Source organism: Mus caroli, unplaced genomic scaffold (assembly GCF_978045245.1).
Source record: "Mus caroli unplaced genomic scaffold, Mus_caroli_1 scaffold_1, whole genome shotgun sequence".
Lineage (NCBI taxonomy): Eukaryota > Metazoa > Chordata > Mammalia > Rodentia > Muridae > Mus > Mus caroli.
The window spans coordinates 178,558,016-178,576,375 of record NW_028227256.1 but is presented as its reverse complement, the minus strand read 5'-3'; the positions used below and the strand labels follow the sequence as shown (position 1 = coordinate 178,576,375).

At 42.6% G+C, this 18,360-nt stretch overlaps 1 protein-coding gene across 1 annotated transcript in view; it reads right to left on the bottom strand.

Moving 5' to 3' along the window:
• Positions 1-2,553: 2,553 nt before the first annotated feature.
• Acbd3 (acyl-CoA binding domain containing 3) overlaps positions 2,554-18,360 on the bottom strand; it is a 29,320-nt gene continuing 13,513 nt past the window's right edge. The window contains exons 6-8 of the mRNA XM_021170997.3: positions 11,888-12,074; positions 10,086-10,370; positions 2,554-5,484 (exon numbers count right to left, since the gene is read on the bottom strand). Coding sequence (XP_021026656.1) covers positions 5,273-5,484; positions 10,086-10,370; positions 11,888-12,074 — 684 coding nt within the window. The 3' untranslated portion in view covers positions 2,554-5,272. The remainder of the gene's footprint in view (positions 5,485-10,085; positions 10,371-11,887; positions 12,075-18,360) is intronic.

Sequence of the window (18,360 nt, the reverse complement as noted above, 5' to 3'; positions counted from 1 at the left end):
TTCCTAGACCATGAGATCACAGGTCAACAGGAGCACAGAGTATGTCCCCTGATGTGTGGCAATTGTCAGGTTTTGGGGTTGGTCTTGTAATGTTATGTCAGCTGCAGTGGGATGCAGCTCAGCTCTTAAAGCATGAGGCCTTTCCATCCAGAAAGCTCAAACAGCTATGGTGCTTTTTTTTTTTTTCTCCCCGAGTCAGTCTTGCTGTAACATATAGCATATAGCCCTGGCAGGCTTACCACTCAGTGTAAGTCAGACTTGACTCATGATTCCCTGTGTGTGTGTGTGTGTGTGTGTGTGTGTGTGTGTGTGTGTGTGTAAGCCCCAAGACAGGGATGGGCTTGGGCTTCTCAAGGAGGAGCCACACCACACACTCAAACACAAATTATGTATATGTGTGTCTGAGTATATGTGGAAGTAAATTTGGGCTCCCTGCAAAAACAACAAGGGCTTCTAAACTCTAAGCCCGAGGGTCAAATGACCCTTTTACAGGGGCTGCATATCAGGCATTTATGATTCGTAACAGTACCAAAATTACAGTTGTGAAGTAGCAACAAAAATAATTTTATGGTTGGGGGTTGCCACAACATGAAGAACTGTGTTAAAGGGTTGCAGCATTAGGAAGGCTGAGAACCACTGGTCTAAGCCCTCTTTCTGACCCCCATTCTCCTCTCTCCCTCTCCCTTCTTTGACATAGGGTCTCACTCTGTAGCTCAGAGATTTCTGCAACCTTGGTCATGGTGTCTCTTCGCAGCAACAGAACAGTGACTAGAAGAAAAACAGCTCCCCTGTGAGTCCAACTCTAGGAGACCTGACTTTCTCTTCTGACCTCTGAGGGCATACATCCCCACAGGCACAATTATTAAAAATGAAATTAAAATATACAACATAAACCCAACACCACAGAAACTCATACATATGGAAATAAGCAAAACCCTACAAGGAATAAAAACAAAACACCCATGCACACACGCAAGATACAGACTAGAGTTGGGAAGAAAGGTTTTTAAATTTTCCTTTTGTGTGCAGGTGTGCACACACATGCCATGGTTTGAATGTGGTTTGAAGAAGATGTTAAGTCTCCTGGGCATCCCCACCTTGGGAAATCGAGTCCTGGGGATTGAACTCAGGTCCTTAAGCTTGACAGTAGGTGAGCCACCCAGAACCGTTTGTCAGCCCTTTATGTAAAACGATGTAAACTATTCTTATTTACTTACTTATTTAGGGACAGTCTAGGTAGTCACGGCTATACTAGAACTTGTTACAGAGACTAGTCTGGCCTCAAATCCAGAGATCTCTTGCCTCTGCCTAATGATGGATTTAAGGCATGCACTACCATACTCAGCTTAAACTGAATTAAAAAAATGATAAAACCATACAAAATTATTTAACTGATGGTTGAGAAATCTTAGTTTTCTTGTAGAGGTTCAGGTCCCATCATGGCAGCTGCTGTTAAGTCTTCTCAGTGTATCTGATACCCTCTTCTGACATCTGTGCGCACTGTGTACATGTGTAGTGCACAAGCATACACACAGGCAAAACACTCAAACAAATAAAGTAACTCCAAAAGAAGTTTAATTGGGATAAGTAAAGGACACAGGAAATGTCCAGGAGGGGAAATGCAAACAATCAATAGAAAGAAATGCATTACGCTACTAGTGGTTACCAGGGAAACACAGTGGAATTTCACTGTAGATTTATACTTTATTAATGTGTGTGTGTGTACGTGTGTGCGTGCACGAGCACATACATGCCACAGTTCACATGTGGACATTAGAGGACAACTTTGTGGGATATGCCTCTCTCCTTCCACCCTTCCATGGGGTTCTGGGATGAACTCAGCTGGGCAAACATGCACAGCAATGTGGTTCCCTTTCCCTCGGGAACCACACACATTGTGAGTTTGTAAATGATCTCACATGGGGGGCCACTGTCAAATGCAGGCAGACTCATCTGCAGGCTATCAGTATAACATGCACACCAAACACAAGTGACTTTCATGCTCACACTCGGATCCCAGGACATCGTGTGTCTATACAAACACTCCAGTACATGAAAAAGCTTAAAACCAGGAACACTTGTGGTATCAAACACTTCGGGTAATGGTTATTACACCTGTGTTTAATATCTGGAAACATTTTCTTTTCCTTTTTTTTTTTTGTTTTTTTGTTTTTTGTTTTTCGAGACAGAGTTTCTCTATGTAGCCCTGGCTGTCCTGGAACTCACTCTGTAGACCAGGCTGGCCTCAAACTCAGAAATCCGCCTGCCTCTGTCTCCCAAGTGCTGGGACTAAAGGTATGCGCCACCACTGGCTTGGAAAGGTTTTCTAAAACAAACTATAGAGTTTTTAGAGATTTATTTTTTACTAATGTGTATGCATATATGTGTTTGCATGAGTATGCTCACAGAACATGGATACTCAGAGGCCAGAAAAGGATATCAGATTTTTCTGGAGCTCAAGGTATAATTATGAACAGCCCATGTGAGTGCTAGGACTGAACTCACATCCTCTGAAGAGCAGTACAAGCTCTTAACCACTGAGTCACCTCTGCACCCCCTAGATGCGCTTTTAAAGTTTAAAAAAAAAAAAAACCACCACCAAAAAAACCCAAAACACCCCAAAACGCAAAACAAAACAAAAATCCTTGTTTACATGTATAATCCAATGTATATGTGGCAACTCACAACTGTCTGTAACTCTAGTTCCAGGGAATTAATGCCTCTTTAGGCCTTTGCATGCTGTAGGCATGAACGTGGTGCACAGACATACATGTAGGCAAAACACCTATACATGTGAATAAATTAAAAGTCTAACACTGGCTGGGTATGCGTACATCAATAATCTCAGCACAGAGGGCAGAAGCTGGAGGCCATCCTGGCCACCACGATGGTGAAGAGAAATGAATTAAGATGTGCTTCGCCCCCAACAGATACACAGACGGTTTTACGCTGCATGAAAAAAAGCTGGCTTGGGTTGCTGAAGTGTCACGGTCAGTGGATAACTGACAGCCATTTACAATCTGCAAGCAGGTGCTTCTCTTCTGTAAGACAGTGGTTAAGACCTGGCCTCCAAAATCTGCTGATATCACAGGAGCTCCCGTCTGTCCTTGGGTTTGACTTAAGATTCACCACACCCAGAACAGGGACTAAGATGCATCAGTGTGGTCTGTTCCACATGCCCCAGGAGCCATTATAAAATAGGTTATCTCCCACATCACAGCAAAGGCGGCCCTGGAAAATACTTTATAACCTGGTCATCTGCAGGACAAAAAGCCAACACTTTTCTTCTTGTCAAGTCTGGACAATTTAAAGTCCATTATGATTCACAGGGGAAACTAGCCAGTCAGAAAGACTTTGGTATTTTTTCAACTAGGTAAACAGAAAACATCATCTAAGGCATTTCTCACTCTATCTCAATGAAGAAAGACAATTAAGTGCTTCAGGAAACTGTATTAACAGAAACATCGACGAGTTACAGAGAAACATTTTAATTGATTAAATATATTACTTTCAAGGTCTTTTTGAAATCGCACTTGTACGGTACTAATCAACAGCCAAAGGCAATAAAAAAAGTTATAACCAAAAATGTTCAGCTATGAACATGTGACAGAAACAGCCATGTAAAGTGACATACACTGCTCCCAAGAACAGGGTTTTTAGAAGATAATTTATCTTAACATGTGCAAGGACAAAACTGTAATCAAAGGCTGAAAGAAATATATATTAGTGCTTGCTTTTTAAAAGTTTATTTTACATTTTAAATACAGTATTTTTCTCATTAAAAAAAATCCTAACTCTGTGGTCTCTATATATACAGAAGAGCTGTGGGGCAGCCTAATGAAAATTCTGGATGTAACAGCATAGACATTTGACTACTACTGAAAGAAAATCCAAAAACACAAATTAAGCACTGGTTAGGAGAAAAGAATCCAGTTTCTTAACAAACGAAGAGAACCTATAAAACCAGGTGTTAAAAACAAAGAAATGCAGCATATGAAAACCTCAAATAGCCTGAATGTAGTGACCGGTGCACACTGCAGCTACCCAGTGGGACCCCTGGAAGGGACCTGTGATGTCAAGTTAAACCTAAGACTTCAGTGACAATACACTAGGTGTGCACTGTCTCTGTCATTTGCTATCTACACTACCCTCCCTTCAGATACTTAACCTCTTAGACAAATGTGAAAAAATGAATGTGGATTTGTTTTCATAAGAAAATTAAAGATATTCCTTTTACCACCAGCAAGTCATAATACAGATTAAAGCTGTAACATTTAGGCACGTGCAGTTCCAATTTTCTTTAGACTGTAATTCCACATTGGGACTGTGGAGTGGTTTGTGCCCTAATAACAACTAGAAGGAAATGTGGGCTGTCTCTGGCAGTGATTTCCTGTTAGTGCAATGGTACTCCTCAAATGTCAAATTATATTAAAGTGATTTTTGCATATTTTAGTTCAGATTTTGCATATTTTAGTTCAGTAGGTGCCAGGTGAGTTTATAAAACTCCTGGCTATAGGTTTTTTACAGAAAATAGTTTCAATTTGAGATGGTCCACAAAACTATATTAAAACAAAGTCACCGAGTTCTGTTTTGTGAGCAGCAGTGTGAATGGCAAATGAAGGAAAGGTCTGTGAGTCCAAGGACCTGGTGGGATGGGTGCTGAGGTCTTCTGTGAATCTCCACACGCCAGTATCGACTGCATTTGAATAGTCTAAGTTTAAGATTCTCTCAGAAAATAATTCTCTGTAACACAACTAACTACATAGCTGTACCCAAAGCAAAAGCAGCCTTGGTTACTCAGGTAAGACCAAGTTGAGGCCATTTGTTTTTCTACTATACTTGGTGAAGTCTCAAACTGCTGCACTTAGTCAAAGCCAGGTGCGTTGAAGGAGACCAGTACAGAAGCATCCCCAGTTACAGCTCTAACTGTGGCTCTGCAGAACACAGGCACAGACAGCAATGCGCCCCCCAGCCAGGTCAGGGCAACGCTGGGACGTCTATTTTGGAGACTGAATAGTAACACGAAGCTCATGTAACTCCATTATCCACTAGCAGCTCTGCTGGTCAGCACCCAAGGCTAGATGAGTCTTCCGCTTTTAACCTCAGAGCATTGATGCTAAAGAGTCTCAAGGAATCCTGGTTCTCAGTGAGTCATAAACCCTCAGAACAAAACCGAGAAGATAGACACGGACTCCTATGCGCCACAAAAGTCAAAGGAAATGAAACGTCATGTTCTGCTCAACCCTAGACTCCCGACTCTGTGACACCAGCTTTATCTAGTATAATAGACTCTGTAGTAGACGGACTTGGACCTCCACAGAGAGTAGGAGTTATCGAATTTGAGGAGATAGACTCCCCTCCCTGGATACTGATGGCTGCCTGCATATACTTCCTCGTGACAGTCCCGCCGGTACACAGGTACAATCTCATCCAGCAGAGGCTTGTTGGCGTTCTTTTTTGCTTTTTCTTCACAAGTGACATTTTCTGTAAGACAGTGAGAAAGAACAGAAGACACAAGACAAGTGTTAGACCCAGCAATCACCTCACTCACAAGCAATCAAACTGCACGTTTTGAGGTAGTCTCAACTCTGCATGCAGGCGCATGTTCGTCATTCACTTGAAGGCCTGACCACCACCATGCACAGTTGCTGGGCTCGGAGAGTGCAGTGACAGACACAGGGTGGAGGTAACAACCTGTACCCCAGCCTTCCGTGTTCCTGCTGCTCACATTCCTGGCCTTGTTTTACTCATTCTGTTTCTATTCAGTTCCTAACTCCTTCCTTATACATGACAATCTTAGTCAGGGAACACTGAAGAAAGCTCTGTGCTGATCTCCTACGAGGCCATCTTCATTTTAGGAATGGTAGAAGGTAGCCTAGGCAGACTATAGCTTCTATATATTTTAAATATAAAAACTACAGTAGAGAGGTATGCAGAGGCAGCTACAAAGTGTCAGTTTCCTAGTCCTGTTTAACAGACAAAACACGTGGATAAAAATGAGCTCTGATCAAGACTCTCACTGTTAATACTTTCCTGGGCTATAACAACATCAAGTGAGGAAAGAAACACTACTAGTCAGTCTAGAAGAATGAGTTAATTATTCCAAATTGTCTAACATATTACATATAAACAACCTCAAGGAAAAAAAGACTTCTAGGTTTCTACCATGGCAGAGTGAACCCTGGCAACATCTATTAACTGTATTTTTTAAAAAAGATTTATTATTATACATAAGTACACTGTAGCTGTCTTCAGATGAGCCAAAAGAGGGTGTCAGATCTCATTATGGGTGGTTGTGAGCCACCATGTGGTTGCTGGGATTTCAACTCAAGACCTTCAGAAGAGCAGTCAGTGCTCCTACCTGCTGAGCCATCTCACCAGCCCCTATTAACTGTATTTTAATGCTCACAGCCATGAAATTTAAAAGTGTGAGAAGCTCTCAAGAGGAATTTAAGGAAATAAAACAAGTTGTAGTAGCTTGTAATATATCTTAGAAAATGAGGTAAAAACTTGTATCAATAATGGTTCATTAAGATAAGTATAATGTACAATTTAAGAAGTTAAAAACTAGAGAAGCCGGGCGTGGTGGTACACACCTTTAATCCCAGCACTCGGGAGGCAGAGGCAGGCAGATTTCTGAGTTCAAGGCCAGCCTGGTCTACAAAGTGAGTTCCAGGACAGCCAGGGCTACACAGAGAAACCCTGTCTCAAAAAAAACAAAAAAAGAAAAACAACAACAACAATAACAACAACAACAAAAAACTAGAGAAACTAGCCAGGTAGTGGTGGTGCACACCTGTAATCCCAGTACTTGGGTAGCAGAGGCAGACAGAGCTCTATGAATTTGAGGCCAGTCTAGTCTATTGTATGAGTTCTAGGACAGCCAAGGCTACACAGAGAAACCCTTGGGGGTGGGGGGAATTCTAAACATTTGAAAGCTTGAGAGAGAGAGAGAGAGAGAGAGAGAGGGGAAGGAGACCCAAACACGGTGGCTCACACCTATAATTCCAGCACAAGGGAAACCAGGCAAGAGGGCTGTAATAAATTCAAGGGCAACCTAAACCACACAATGAGTATGAGAGCTGTCTGGGCCAGCTGTGAAATCCCAAATCAAAAGGTAAGAAAAACCAAACCCTGTGCTGACATGATCCGTGATCCCAGAGGAAGGAATGCAAAGGGCATTTTTGTGGACACAAGGCCACTCTGCCTACACACCAGCCTGAGCCATGAAACCCCATCTCAAAAAGCAAAACAAAACAAAATCTCAGCACACATAAAGGAGACCCAATAAAATTAGCTTTACTCCAGCAATGACTTTAATGAAATGTCTTTGATGCTGGGCTGGAAAGCAAGCCCAGTGGTTGAAGTTGCTTGCTACACTGCAGGGACCTGACTTTGGTTTCCAGCATCCACATCAGGTGGTCACAACCACCTCAAACTTCAGCACTCTAACACCTTCTTCTGATCTCCAGACACATGCTCCCACAAATAAAAGTTAATTTTTTAAGAAAAAAGGTATTTGGGGGCTGGCGAGATGGTTTAGCGGGTAAGAGCTGACTGCTCTTCTAAAGGTCCTAAGTTCAAATCCTAACAACCACATGATGGTTCACAACCATCTGTTATGGGATCTCATGCCCTCTTCTGGTGTGCCTGAAGACATCCACAGTGTACTTATATAAATAAAATAAATCTTTAAAAAAAGAAAATTTGCCAAAATTGATCTTTGGGTTTTTTTTTTCCCTTAAAAGAAAAAAGAAAAAGAAAAAGAAAGAAAGAAAGAGAGAGAGAAAGAGAGAAAGAAAGAGAGAGAGAGAGAAAGGAAGGAAGAAAGGAATGTTTATGAGCAGACACCCCGACCTTCCCTCGAGACACACACTGCAGAGCTTAGGTTTCCCAGTTCTCTTCTTTATAAACCTTATGATTGCCTTAGATCTTAATGTTTACTTGTACATTTGGGCCTATTTGTCAATATGCGTATCCTATATAAGCAGGTGTGTGAAAAGGACAGAGGGAGGTGTCAGAACCCCTACCTGAAGCTGCAGGCGTCTCTGAGCCTGCATCAGTGCTGGGAACTGAACCTGGATATCCTGCAAGAGCAGTAAGTGCCTGAGCCATCACTCCAGTCCATTTTACCAGCTATTGCCCCAGTGGCAATAATCCCCAAATTTATTAGCTAGGGGGTCAGAGGAGAAAGTAGGAAGGAATTTTCTTTTTAAAAATCTCTAATTGGGGGGCTGGAGAGATGGCTCAGTGGTTAAGAGCACCAACTGCTGTCCCAGAGGTCCTGAGTTCAATTCCCAGCAACCACATGGTGGCTCACGACCATCTGTAATGGGTTCCCAACTGCTGTCCCAGAGGTCCTGAGTTCAATTCCCAGCAACCACATGGTGGCTCACGACCATCTGTAATGGGTTCCAACACCCTCTTCTGGTGTGTCTGAAGACAGCAACAGTATACTCATATACATAAAATAAATAAATAAATAAATAAATAAACCTTAAAAAAAATATATGGGCTGGTGAGATGGATCAGCAGGTAAGAGCACTGACTGCTCTTCCAAAGGTCCTGAGTTCAAATCCCAGCAACCATACGGTGGCTTCTAACCATCTGTAATGAGATCTGATACCCTCTTCTGGTGTGTCTGAAGACAGCTACAGTGTACTTACACATAATAGATAAATAAATCACCAGGTGTGGTGACACACACCTTTAATCCCAGCACTCAGGAGGCAGAGGCAAGCGGATTTCTGAGTTCGAGGCCAGTCTGGTCTACAAAGTGAGTTCCAGGACAGCCAGGGCTATACAGAGAAACCCTGTCTTGAAAAAAAAAACAAAAATCAATCAATCAATCTTTAAAAAAAAAGAAAAAAGGGAAGAAAAAAAAATCTCTAATGGGCAGGACAAGAGAACATCAACCAGACCTTAGAGCAGACCAATTTCTTTCCTTCCTTCTTAGCTTTTTAAAAGACTCACTTTATGTGCATGGACTTCTGACCTGCATGTATGCATATATGATGTACAGGAAGTGAGTGCATGCCTGGTGCCTGCAGAGTTCCTCTGAACTATAGTTATGGGCAATTATAAACAACTACGTAGGTGCTGGGAATCAAGTGTGGGTCCTCTTCAGGAGGGAATGCTGCTAACTGCTGAGCCATCTCTCCAGCCCTTTGTCTTCAGTTTTTGAGACACAGTCTTTCTTAGTAGCCCAGGCTGACCTGGAACTCACTATATAGCCCTAGCTGGCATCAAATAATGATCTTGCAACATCAGACTCCTCAGTGCTGCGATTAGTTGAGGATATCACATCTAGCCAGAGCTAAGAACTAACTGTGTCTCGTCCTTTTTTGTTTTCAGGTGCTAGGGACCGTGTGCATGCAGAGCACAAACCCTATCACTAGACACTCCTCAGGACGCTTACGAAGCATTCACAAAATCGCTTTCCGAGGCACACACACTTTCCTTTCTATCTATTTGAATGAGTCTCTGTTGTATGAGGAAGGCTGGCACAGGCTTAGCTGCTGGCCCTGTTGCTGGGATTCAGGCAGTGCTTGCAGCTCAACTGTTCAGACCTTACTTTTCCTTGCCCCCTCCTCCTATTTTAGTTTTTGGTAAGTGTTATGGGAAATGTCTCACTCTGTTGCTAGTACTTAGGAATAAATATTGTTAAAAACAAAATGCCATCCCAGCACTCAGGAGGCAGAGGCACGAGAATTTCTGAGTTCGAGGCCAGCCTGGTCTACAGAGTGAGTTCCAGGACAGCCAGGGCTACACAGAGAAACCCTGTCTCAAAAACAAAACAAAACAAACCAAACCAACAATAAAATGCCAAAGCCTTGGAATTGGCTCAGCCGTTAAGATAACTGGTTCTGGGGTTGGTGAGATGGCTCAGCTTTCCAATATACAAGACTGTAAGTAAACAAGGTTCATAACCAAATAGACTTTCCTGGCATTTTAAAGAAACTCATGTTCAGGGCCTATGTGACAGATGGGCCTTTCTCAGAACCTTTTCACCCAACATCCCACTCCTGAATAGAGCACTCCCTGTCCGTGAGTGTTAGCAGGACCCAATGAGAGCCAAGGCCTACCTTCCTCCTCCTCCTCCTCGTCACTGGACTCACTGACATGCACACTGACAGCAGCGTTTGGAGAGTCTGTCCATTCAAAATAAACCCCAAACCCAATGTCATAACTGTCTGTGGCAAATTCCCAAAAGAGGTATGATCCTTCCTCATGAGTCGGGACTCGGACGGTGACTACTTCTCCTCGACGCACTGTAATCACAGAATCTGCATCCTGCCGAATCTTCTCTTTAAAGTCTTTGATTTGTGGTCTTGTCCACATGGATGGAGCTGCAATCACTGGAAGAGAGTCTAAAGGCAACAGGATTTACAAAAGCTGAAGCCAAAGGGTTCTTAGCCTGCAGAGAACATCTGCACAGGGCTACCTGTGTTCTGACACTGAGCGCAATCCAGCTAGCTCAGACCAAGGACGGAGGGAATAGAAAGGCTTCTCAGGTTATTATACTATCCAAGGTCAGAGGTGCTCAGAGGTCATCATACCCTTCAATAAAACAGAAGCCACAATCTTACGAGTGACTTTTCTTAACAATCTGCTTTCATTTCATTCTACCTGTTGAAAAATCTCAACCTCCGAGCATCTTAAAGTTCTAAGGGCTTTTCTGAAAAGAGCTAAGAGAAACAGAAAATCCTGGACAACATTAGAACCACTCACTGGAGGGACTCCAGTGAGTTCCAGGACAGCCAGGACAAACATCTTGTTACTGAGCAGTATTCATGTGTACTGCAGAACTCAGCAGGTTTTCCAGTTACGTTAATGGGATTCACTTACAAGATTTCCTCTCATGTGCAAACCCTTGCAGACCTGGGGACGTAGCTCAGGTCAGAGTGCTTGCTGGGTATGCACACATCCCTGGGTTCAGTCACTAGCACTACATAAAGTAGGAACTAGTATTCAAAGTCATCCTCAGCTACATAGTGAGCTGGAGGCCAGCCTGAGCTGCCACAAAAGGAAACAAATCAACAGTTGTGGTGGCACATGCACCCCTTTAGTCCTAGCACTCACTCATGCGGCTCTCTTGAGTTGAAGGCAAGCCAGGGCTACAGAGTGAGATCCTGCCTCCAAAAAAAAAGTAGGAAGAGGAGGAGAAGACAAAGAGGGGGAAGGGGAAGAGGAAGAGAACAAGACAACCGCTGATGAGAAGCCTCAGTAGGTGAAGGCACTGCCACCAAGCTTGATTACTTGAGGTTATTCATGAGAACCACATGGTAGAAAGAGAACCAAATTATGCAAGTTGTCTTCTGGTCTCCTTGTGTGCACACATATATTTATAGAGTAAATCAATAATTGAAAAAAATACTGGTATAAATTCTTGGTAAGACTAAAGTAAAGAAGGTCTTCTCTGAAGCGATTTTTCTGTTACTTGTTCTAAAAAGTCAAGGAAGGTCAGAAAGCGTTTCAGGAATCCTCCTTACCACGCATGCTTCAACCCAGCTCAGCACTCACAGGCTCAGGTGGAGCAGAAGAAAGAAAAACCACTTGAACCTCCCTATCCTTACTTCCAACTGCTGAGTTTGACAGATCTCTGCTGGAATAAGAGGCGTGTGCCACCACATCCAGTTTCATGTGGTGCCTCAAACTAAACCCAGGGCTTGTGCAACTGCTCTCTCTCAGCAGAACTAGATCCCCAGCCTTGCTTGTCGATGTCTGTATCACCAGAAGCATCAGAGTCAGAGTCAAAGAGCAAAGGAGCTGGGCTCACACTCTCTTAAGTGCTCCTAGAAGCTACTCTGCTTAGCTTCCTGATTTTTGCTTTTCAGGAGGTCTAAGAGTGACACCTGGATGGATAAATATATGTGCTAAACCATACCTTTTGGTCCATTTTCCAAGGCCTCTTCTGCAGCTTCTGGCTCAAGGACTTTTTCGGAATTTTCAGTGTGTGTTTTGGCCTGTCCATTAACTGACAGGGTATCACTTGCTCCAGTTGTGTTCACCTTTGATGATGCAGGCAATGATGCCCCAGCCATCACTACTTCTTGCTGCTTCTGTAATGCTGCCTACAAATTGAGAAAAAGTTAAGACGCTCTTACCAGAAAGGCTAACACTTGCCTAGGAGTGAAGTCTGACACCATGCATTTGCTCTACACTAAAGCATTAAAGATATTACTAATTAACTTTTGCCAGCTTTATCATTCCTGTAATAAATACCATATAACACCAGCCGACAGCCAAACATGATTAAACAGTCAACCTCAGAGAAAACTACTAAGGACCACACTTAGGCACAGTGACGTGTCACTGACCTCCTTGAGTGCTGAGACTAAGGGCATAGGCCACCATGCCCAGCAGTGATATATGTTCTTAAAATTGAATACAAGTAAATGCTTTAGTTTGTAATAAAATTCAACTATAGGCAGGGGATGATAGTGCATGCCTTTACTTTTAGCACTCATGATGGAGTCAGGCAGATCCGTGAGTGTGAGGCTAGCCTGGATTAAAGAGAACCAGCCCAACCAGGGACACACAGAGACACTTCCAAACTACACAACTGGATATGTTAAATATGCCAGCACAGCACTCAAGAGGCTGATGTGGGGGAAAAAAAAAAAAAATCCAACCACAGCACTTGAACTTTCTCCCCATCCTCACCTTCAACTACAGAAATTAAAATTACAGAAAATGAAAATTATACTTCAAAGAAACAAATGGCCACAGAAGATTCACAAAAACAGAAGCTATAATTGGTAAGTTTGACAGATATATAAAGTAGCAAACAAAACCCTCATACATGGACAACTATTCTAATACAGACAGAAATAAATATTCATAAAAAGGTTATAATCATAATTTTAAAAAATTTTTTTAATTTAGGGCTGACACATGGCTCAGCAGTTAAGAACACTAACTGCTCTTCCAGAGGTCCTGTGTTTAATTCCCAGCAACCACATGGTGGCTTACAACCATCTGTAATGGGGTCTGATGCCCTCTTCTGGTATCTGAAGAGAGCAATGATGTACTCATATACATAAATTTTTTTTTTTAATTTAGGTTTTAGGGAGTTAATGTTAGCCTCATCAGGTGCTTATGTACTGAATCATACCCTGGCTCCAACAAAAATGTTTTTAATAAAGTGTGTTTGAGCCAGGCAGTGGTGGTGCACACTTTTAATCCTAGAACTTGGGAGGCAGAGAAGGCGGATTTCTGAGTTCGAGGCCAACTTGGTCTACAGAGTGAGTTCCAGGACAGCCAGGACTACACAGAGAAACCCTGTCTCGAAAAACCAAAAAATAAAAATAAATAAAATAAAAATTGTGTATGTGTGTGTTATGTGTGTGTGTACGCACACACACATGTCCATTTATCCAATTATCCATTTACTGATTGATTGATTGATTAACTGATTGAGACAAAGCTTCAATAGTCCAGGCTGGCCTTATACCTGCATCTGCCTCTCAAGTGTTGAGATTAAAGGCGTGTGCCACCACATCCCCTAAAATTTAATAAAACTATCAATCAAGTTACAAAACCACATTGGTCTAGCCAGGTGGTGGCAGTGGTGCATGCCTTTAGTCTAAGCACTCACGAGGCAGAGGCAGGAGGATCTTCATAAATTCTAGACTATATAGTGAGTTCCACAACAGCCAGAACCACACGAAGAAACACTGTCTTGAAAAACCAAGAAACAAACAAACAAACAAAAACATTGATCTAAGGGTTATGATGATGAAGTGAGAGGTCAAATTCTCACTTAAAATTTTGTACTGGTCTGGGTACACCCTACAATCCCAGCACTTAGGAGTCTGAGGCAGCAGTGTCTTGAGCCTGAAGCTGGATCGATCCACACAGCAAAGCAGGGAAAGAGACAGTACAAAGACATCTGCAAGATCCACTGGCACAGGCCAGTAACTCCAGATACTTGGAAGGCTGAGGCAGGAAGACTTAAAGTCCAAGAACAGTCTGAGATATGAAATGCCAGCCTGGGCAATTTAGACTCTTATCTCAAAATATAAAAAGAGGACTGGGGAATATAGCTCTCAGTGGTAGGATACTTGGCTAGCACCCAGCTTTTTGTTTGTTTGTTTTTTTGTTCTTCGAGACAGGGTTTCTCTGTAGCCCTGGCTGTCCTGGAACTCACTTTGTAAACCAGGCTGGCCTCAAACTCCAGAAATCTGCCTGCCTCTGCCTCCCAAGTGCTGGGATTAAAGGCGTGCGCCACCATGCCTGGCTCACCCAGCTTTTTAAACTGGGTTACACATTCATATAGAGGCCACAGAACTGAATGTGTGTGTGTATGGGGGTTGTGGTGTTGAAATCTGGCAACAGTACAGGGTTTCTGAGTGCACAAGGACTAAAAAAATCCATTCAAAATTAAAGTATAATAAATCTGAGGTAGAACTGAGCTCTACTCAACTGCATGAAGGCAACTTCCACGCAGCCTTGGTTCCGAACACAGAACACGCATGCTCTGTCCATGGCTGTCATGACATACAGTACCAATGAAAGCTGCTGATATACCTTAGCTCAAAATCAAGATTTTTAAAAAAATATTGATTGATTTTTATGTATACGAGTACACTATAGCTGTGCAGATGGTTGTGAGTCTTCATGTGGCTGTTGGGAATTGTATTTAGGACCTCTGCTCGCTCTGGTTGGCCCTATTCTCTCTGGCCCAAAGGTTTACTTATTATTATACATAAGTATACTGTAGCTATCTTCAGACACACCAGAAGAGAAGGTTAGGTCTCATTATGGGTGGTTGTGAGCCACTAAGTGGTTGCTGGGATTTGAACTCAGGACCTTCAGAAGAGCAGTCAGTGCTCTTACCCACTGAGCCATCTCACCAGCCCTCATGATTATTTTATGTTATAAACTGCAGTGTTTTTATTACACACACAAAGTGGTCTTTACTTAGAGAAATAAAACAACTTACTCCTGGAAAACAAAGACATTAAACCTTAACTAGTATGTATTTAGATTGGAGGAGCTGGAGAGAGAGTTCAGTGTCTAAGAGTACTGACCACTCTTTCAGAAGACCCATATTCAGTTTCCAGCATCCAAATGGTGGTTCACACAAGCATCTGCCACGCACCTTCCAGGGTTCTGATGCCCTCTTCTGGCTTATGCAGGCATCAGGTATATACACATGCATAGACATACATTCAGGTAAAATACTCATACATATGAAATAAATAAATCTTCCCCCCAACAAAAAAAAAAATTCCTGATGGCTGGTTAAGATGACTCACATACAAGTTAGTTTTAATTGTCAACTTGATATAACCTAGAATCTGCTAGGAAAGTCTGGTGAAACAATGTTTATATTGGATTGGATTGGATTGGCCTGTAAGCAACTGTCTTTATAACATCAATTGATGTGATTCAGCCCACTGTGGGCAGTACCACTCCCTAGACAGGGGTCTTGAACTGCATGAGTGGGGAAACCCAGTTGAAAGCAACATCTGTCTCTGCTCTTGACTGTGGAGGTGATATGATCTCATCTGTCTCAAGCTCCTGCCACTGTGACCCAAAGACAGGGTCTCACTATGCAACCTTGGCTGACCTTGAACTATCTGTATAGACCGGCCTGAAACTCACAAAGAGATCCAGTGCTGGGTTTGAACACCTCTCTCTGCCGCTACATAAAACACAAGACTTTGTAAAAATACTCTAAGGCTTAGACTCTAAATCACTTCCAAGGAAAAAGTACCAGCTATTCAAAAAACACATGCAACCAAACACATCAGTACATTCAAAACATTACATGATGGTGGGGGGAGAGAAAACATTCTCGCAGGTAACCTTGGAGCTCTGCAGTAAAATCAATAAACTCCCTTCTCTGGATGCCACTGACCGGGACATTTACTTATTGCATACAGCAGGCTGCAATCATTTATACTACTTTTTTTTAAAACACATATACTTTGGGGGAAGTTTTAAAAAGCATAAGAAGATCTGGTATGGCAGTACTTGTTTGTAATCCCAGTACCTGGGAGGCAGGGTTGGCGTCTCAGTCTGGATCACATAAGAAGTTTAGGACTACTGGTAGTAGTGGCACATGCCTTTAATCCCAGCACCTGAGAGGCAGAGGCAGGCAGCCAGTCTGGTCTACAGGGTGACTTTCCAGGACAACGAGTACTGTTACACAGAGAAAGTCTGTCTTGGGAAAAAAACAAAAAAACAACCAAACCAAGCCAAATGAAAACAAACAAGGGGCTGGTGAGATGGCTCAGCAGGTAAGAGCACTGACTGCTCTTCCAAAGGTCCTGAGCTCAAATCCCAGCAACCACACGGTGGCTTACAACCACCGGTAATGAGACCCAACACCCTCTTCTGTTGCGTCTGAAGACAGCTACAGTGTAGTTATGTATAATAAAAAATAAACCTTTGGGCCAAAGAGAGTGGGGCCAACCAGAGCGAGCAGAGGTCCTAAATAAAATTCCCAACAGCCACATGAAGACTCACAACCTTATCTGTACAGCTACAGTGTGTACTCAATATACATAAAATAAATAAATCTTAAAAAGAAAAAGAAAGAAAGAAAACAAAAGGGCTGGAGAGATGGCTCAATGGTTAAGAGCACCAACTACTGTTCCAGAGGTCCCAAGTTCAATTTCCAGCAACCACATAGTGGCTCACAACCATCTGTAATGGGGTCTGATGCCCTCTTCTGGTGTGTCTGAAGACAGCAATGGTGGTATACTCATATACATAAAATAAATAAATCTTTAAAAAAATTATTATAAAAAGAAAGAATACAAACAAAAAATCCAAACAACCCCTGCCCACCCCACCCTCCAAATAAAACAAAGGAGAAAGGCGCAGAAACAAGACAATAGACACTCTAGGCAGCTACACCACCAGAATGACAGGCACAGCAGTTTTGTTCAGTATTTACACAAAAGTTAATACTTCAGAGTAGTAAATTCTATTTCTTCCTTCCCCTCATGTAATTTTCATTAGTAACTGTAAGAAGAGAACCTGAGTGGTGATAAACTGTAAGGCTCAATTCTCAGGTAGCCCACTGGACCTATCTAGTCCCAGAAGCAACCAATTAGAATAGAATTTGATCGTACTATTTCCAACTGCAACTTCTGTCCCATTTTTGAATTTATTCTACCAGAACGACTTTCTCCTCTTAAAGTGACAGCAGCCTATGAAGAGGACAGTGTGTAACCACAATCTTATTAATTATCTCAATGCCTATCAACTAAGCAGGAAAAGGGGAAGGGGATGATAAAAGTAGAAAAAGGCTACCCAAGTGGAGAAGCATCTCTCAAAAAGGATGCTTGTTAAACTGGATTAGCACCTTCTGATCCTCTTGTGGGTTATAGAGAACCTATAGACACTTTTAACATCTCATTGATTTCTATGACTAGGAGAAGACAGGTCATTTTATTTTAAAAATTTCCACTTTCCTAAAAATATTTATTATGGTATGACTGTGTGTTTGTTGACTTTGTCACAGCTCAATATAGTGAGCATTTATAAATCAATTAATTTACCTATTTCCATCCATTCCACCCCCCTCTCCCTTTTACTTGGAAATGGGGTCCTTCTAAGCTACCCAGATTAGCCTGAACTTTCAGTCACCTGGGTAGTTGGTATTATAGTTTTTTTTTCGGGGGGGGGGGGGGTTCTCTGTATAGCCCTGGCTGTCCTCGAACTCAGAAATCTGCCTGCCTCTGCTTCCTGAGTGCTGGGATTAAAGGCATGCGCTACCACGCCAGGCTGGTATTACAGGTTTACACCGCCAGGCCTAGCTACTATCCTTCTCTTCCTTTTATCACCCTGTGAGGTTAGAAACCTTCATCTTGTGTCTTATTCTTACAGAACAGAGGAAAAGCAGGAAATTGGAGCAGCAGTAACACATCAGAAAGCCAAATGACAATGGCAGAACCAGGACAGAACCCAAGCACCAGACTCTTTCCACGACTTTCACTTGAACCACTTTCTCCTGTATTTTTGGTTGAGTCTAGCCTTTAACACCTGAGCCATCCCTCCAGCTCAAACTACCTAAATGTTGAAGCAAATGTTTAGGAATAGGATGCAGGAGAAGAGGTATATGCTGTCATGAGTTATAATAGATCTGGCCCAGCTACGAGGAACCAGCCTATGGGCCTTATGGGAGGGGACTCCATCCCTTTAAAGCTGTCTGTTCCCGACAGTGCATGTGTTCTTACCGGTACTCAGTCCTCATGCTTCCTGGGGCACTATTACTAGTCCATACCAGACTCCCTGTTAGGACACTGACCTACACAACTCCCACATACCCTGTAACATTACACAGTCATCTTCTGAGGTTCAAGATCCTGCACTTTCTCTCTCTCTCTTTTTTTTTCTCCT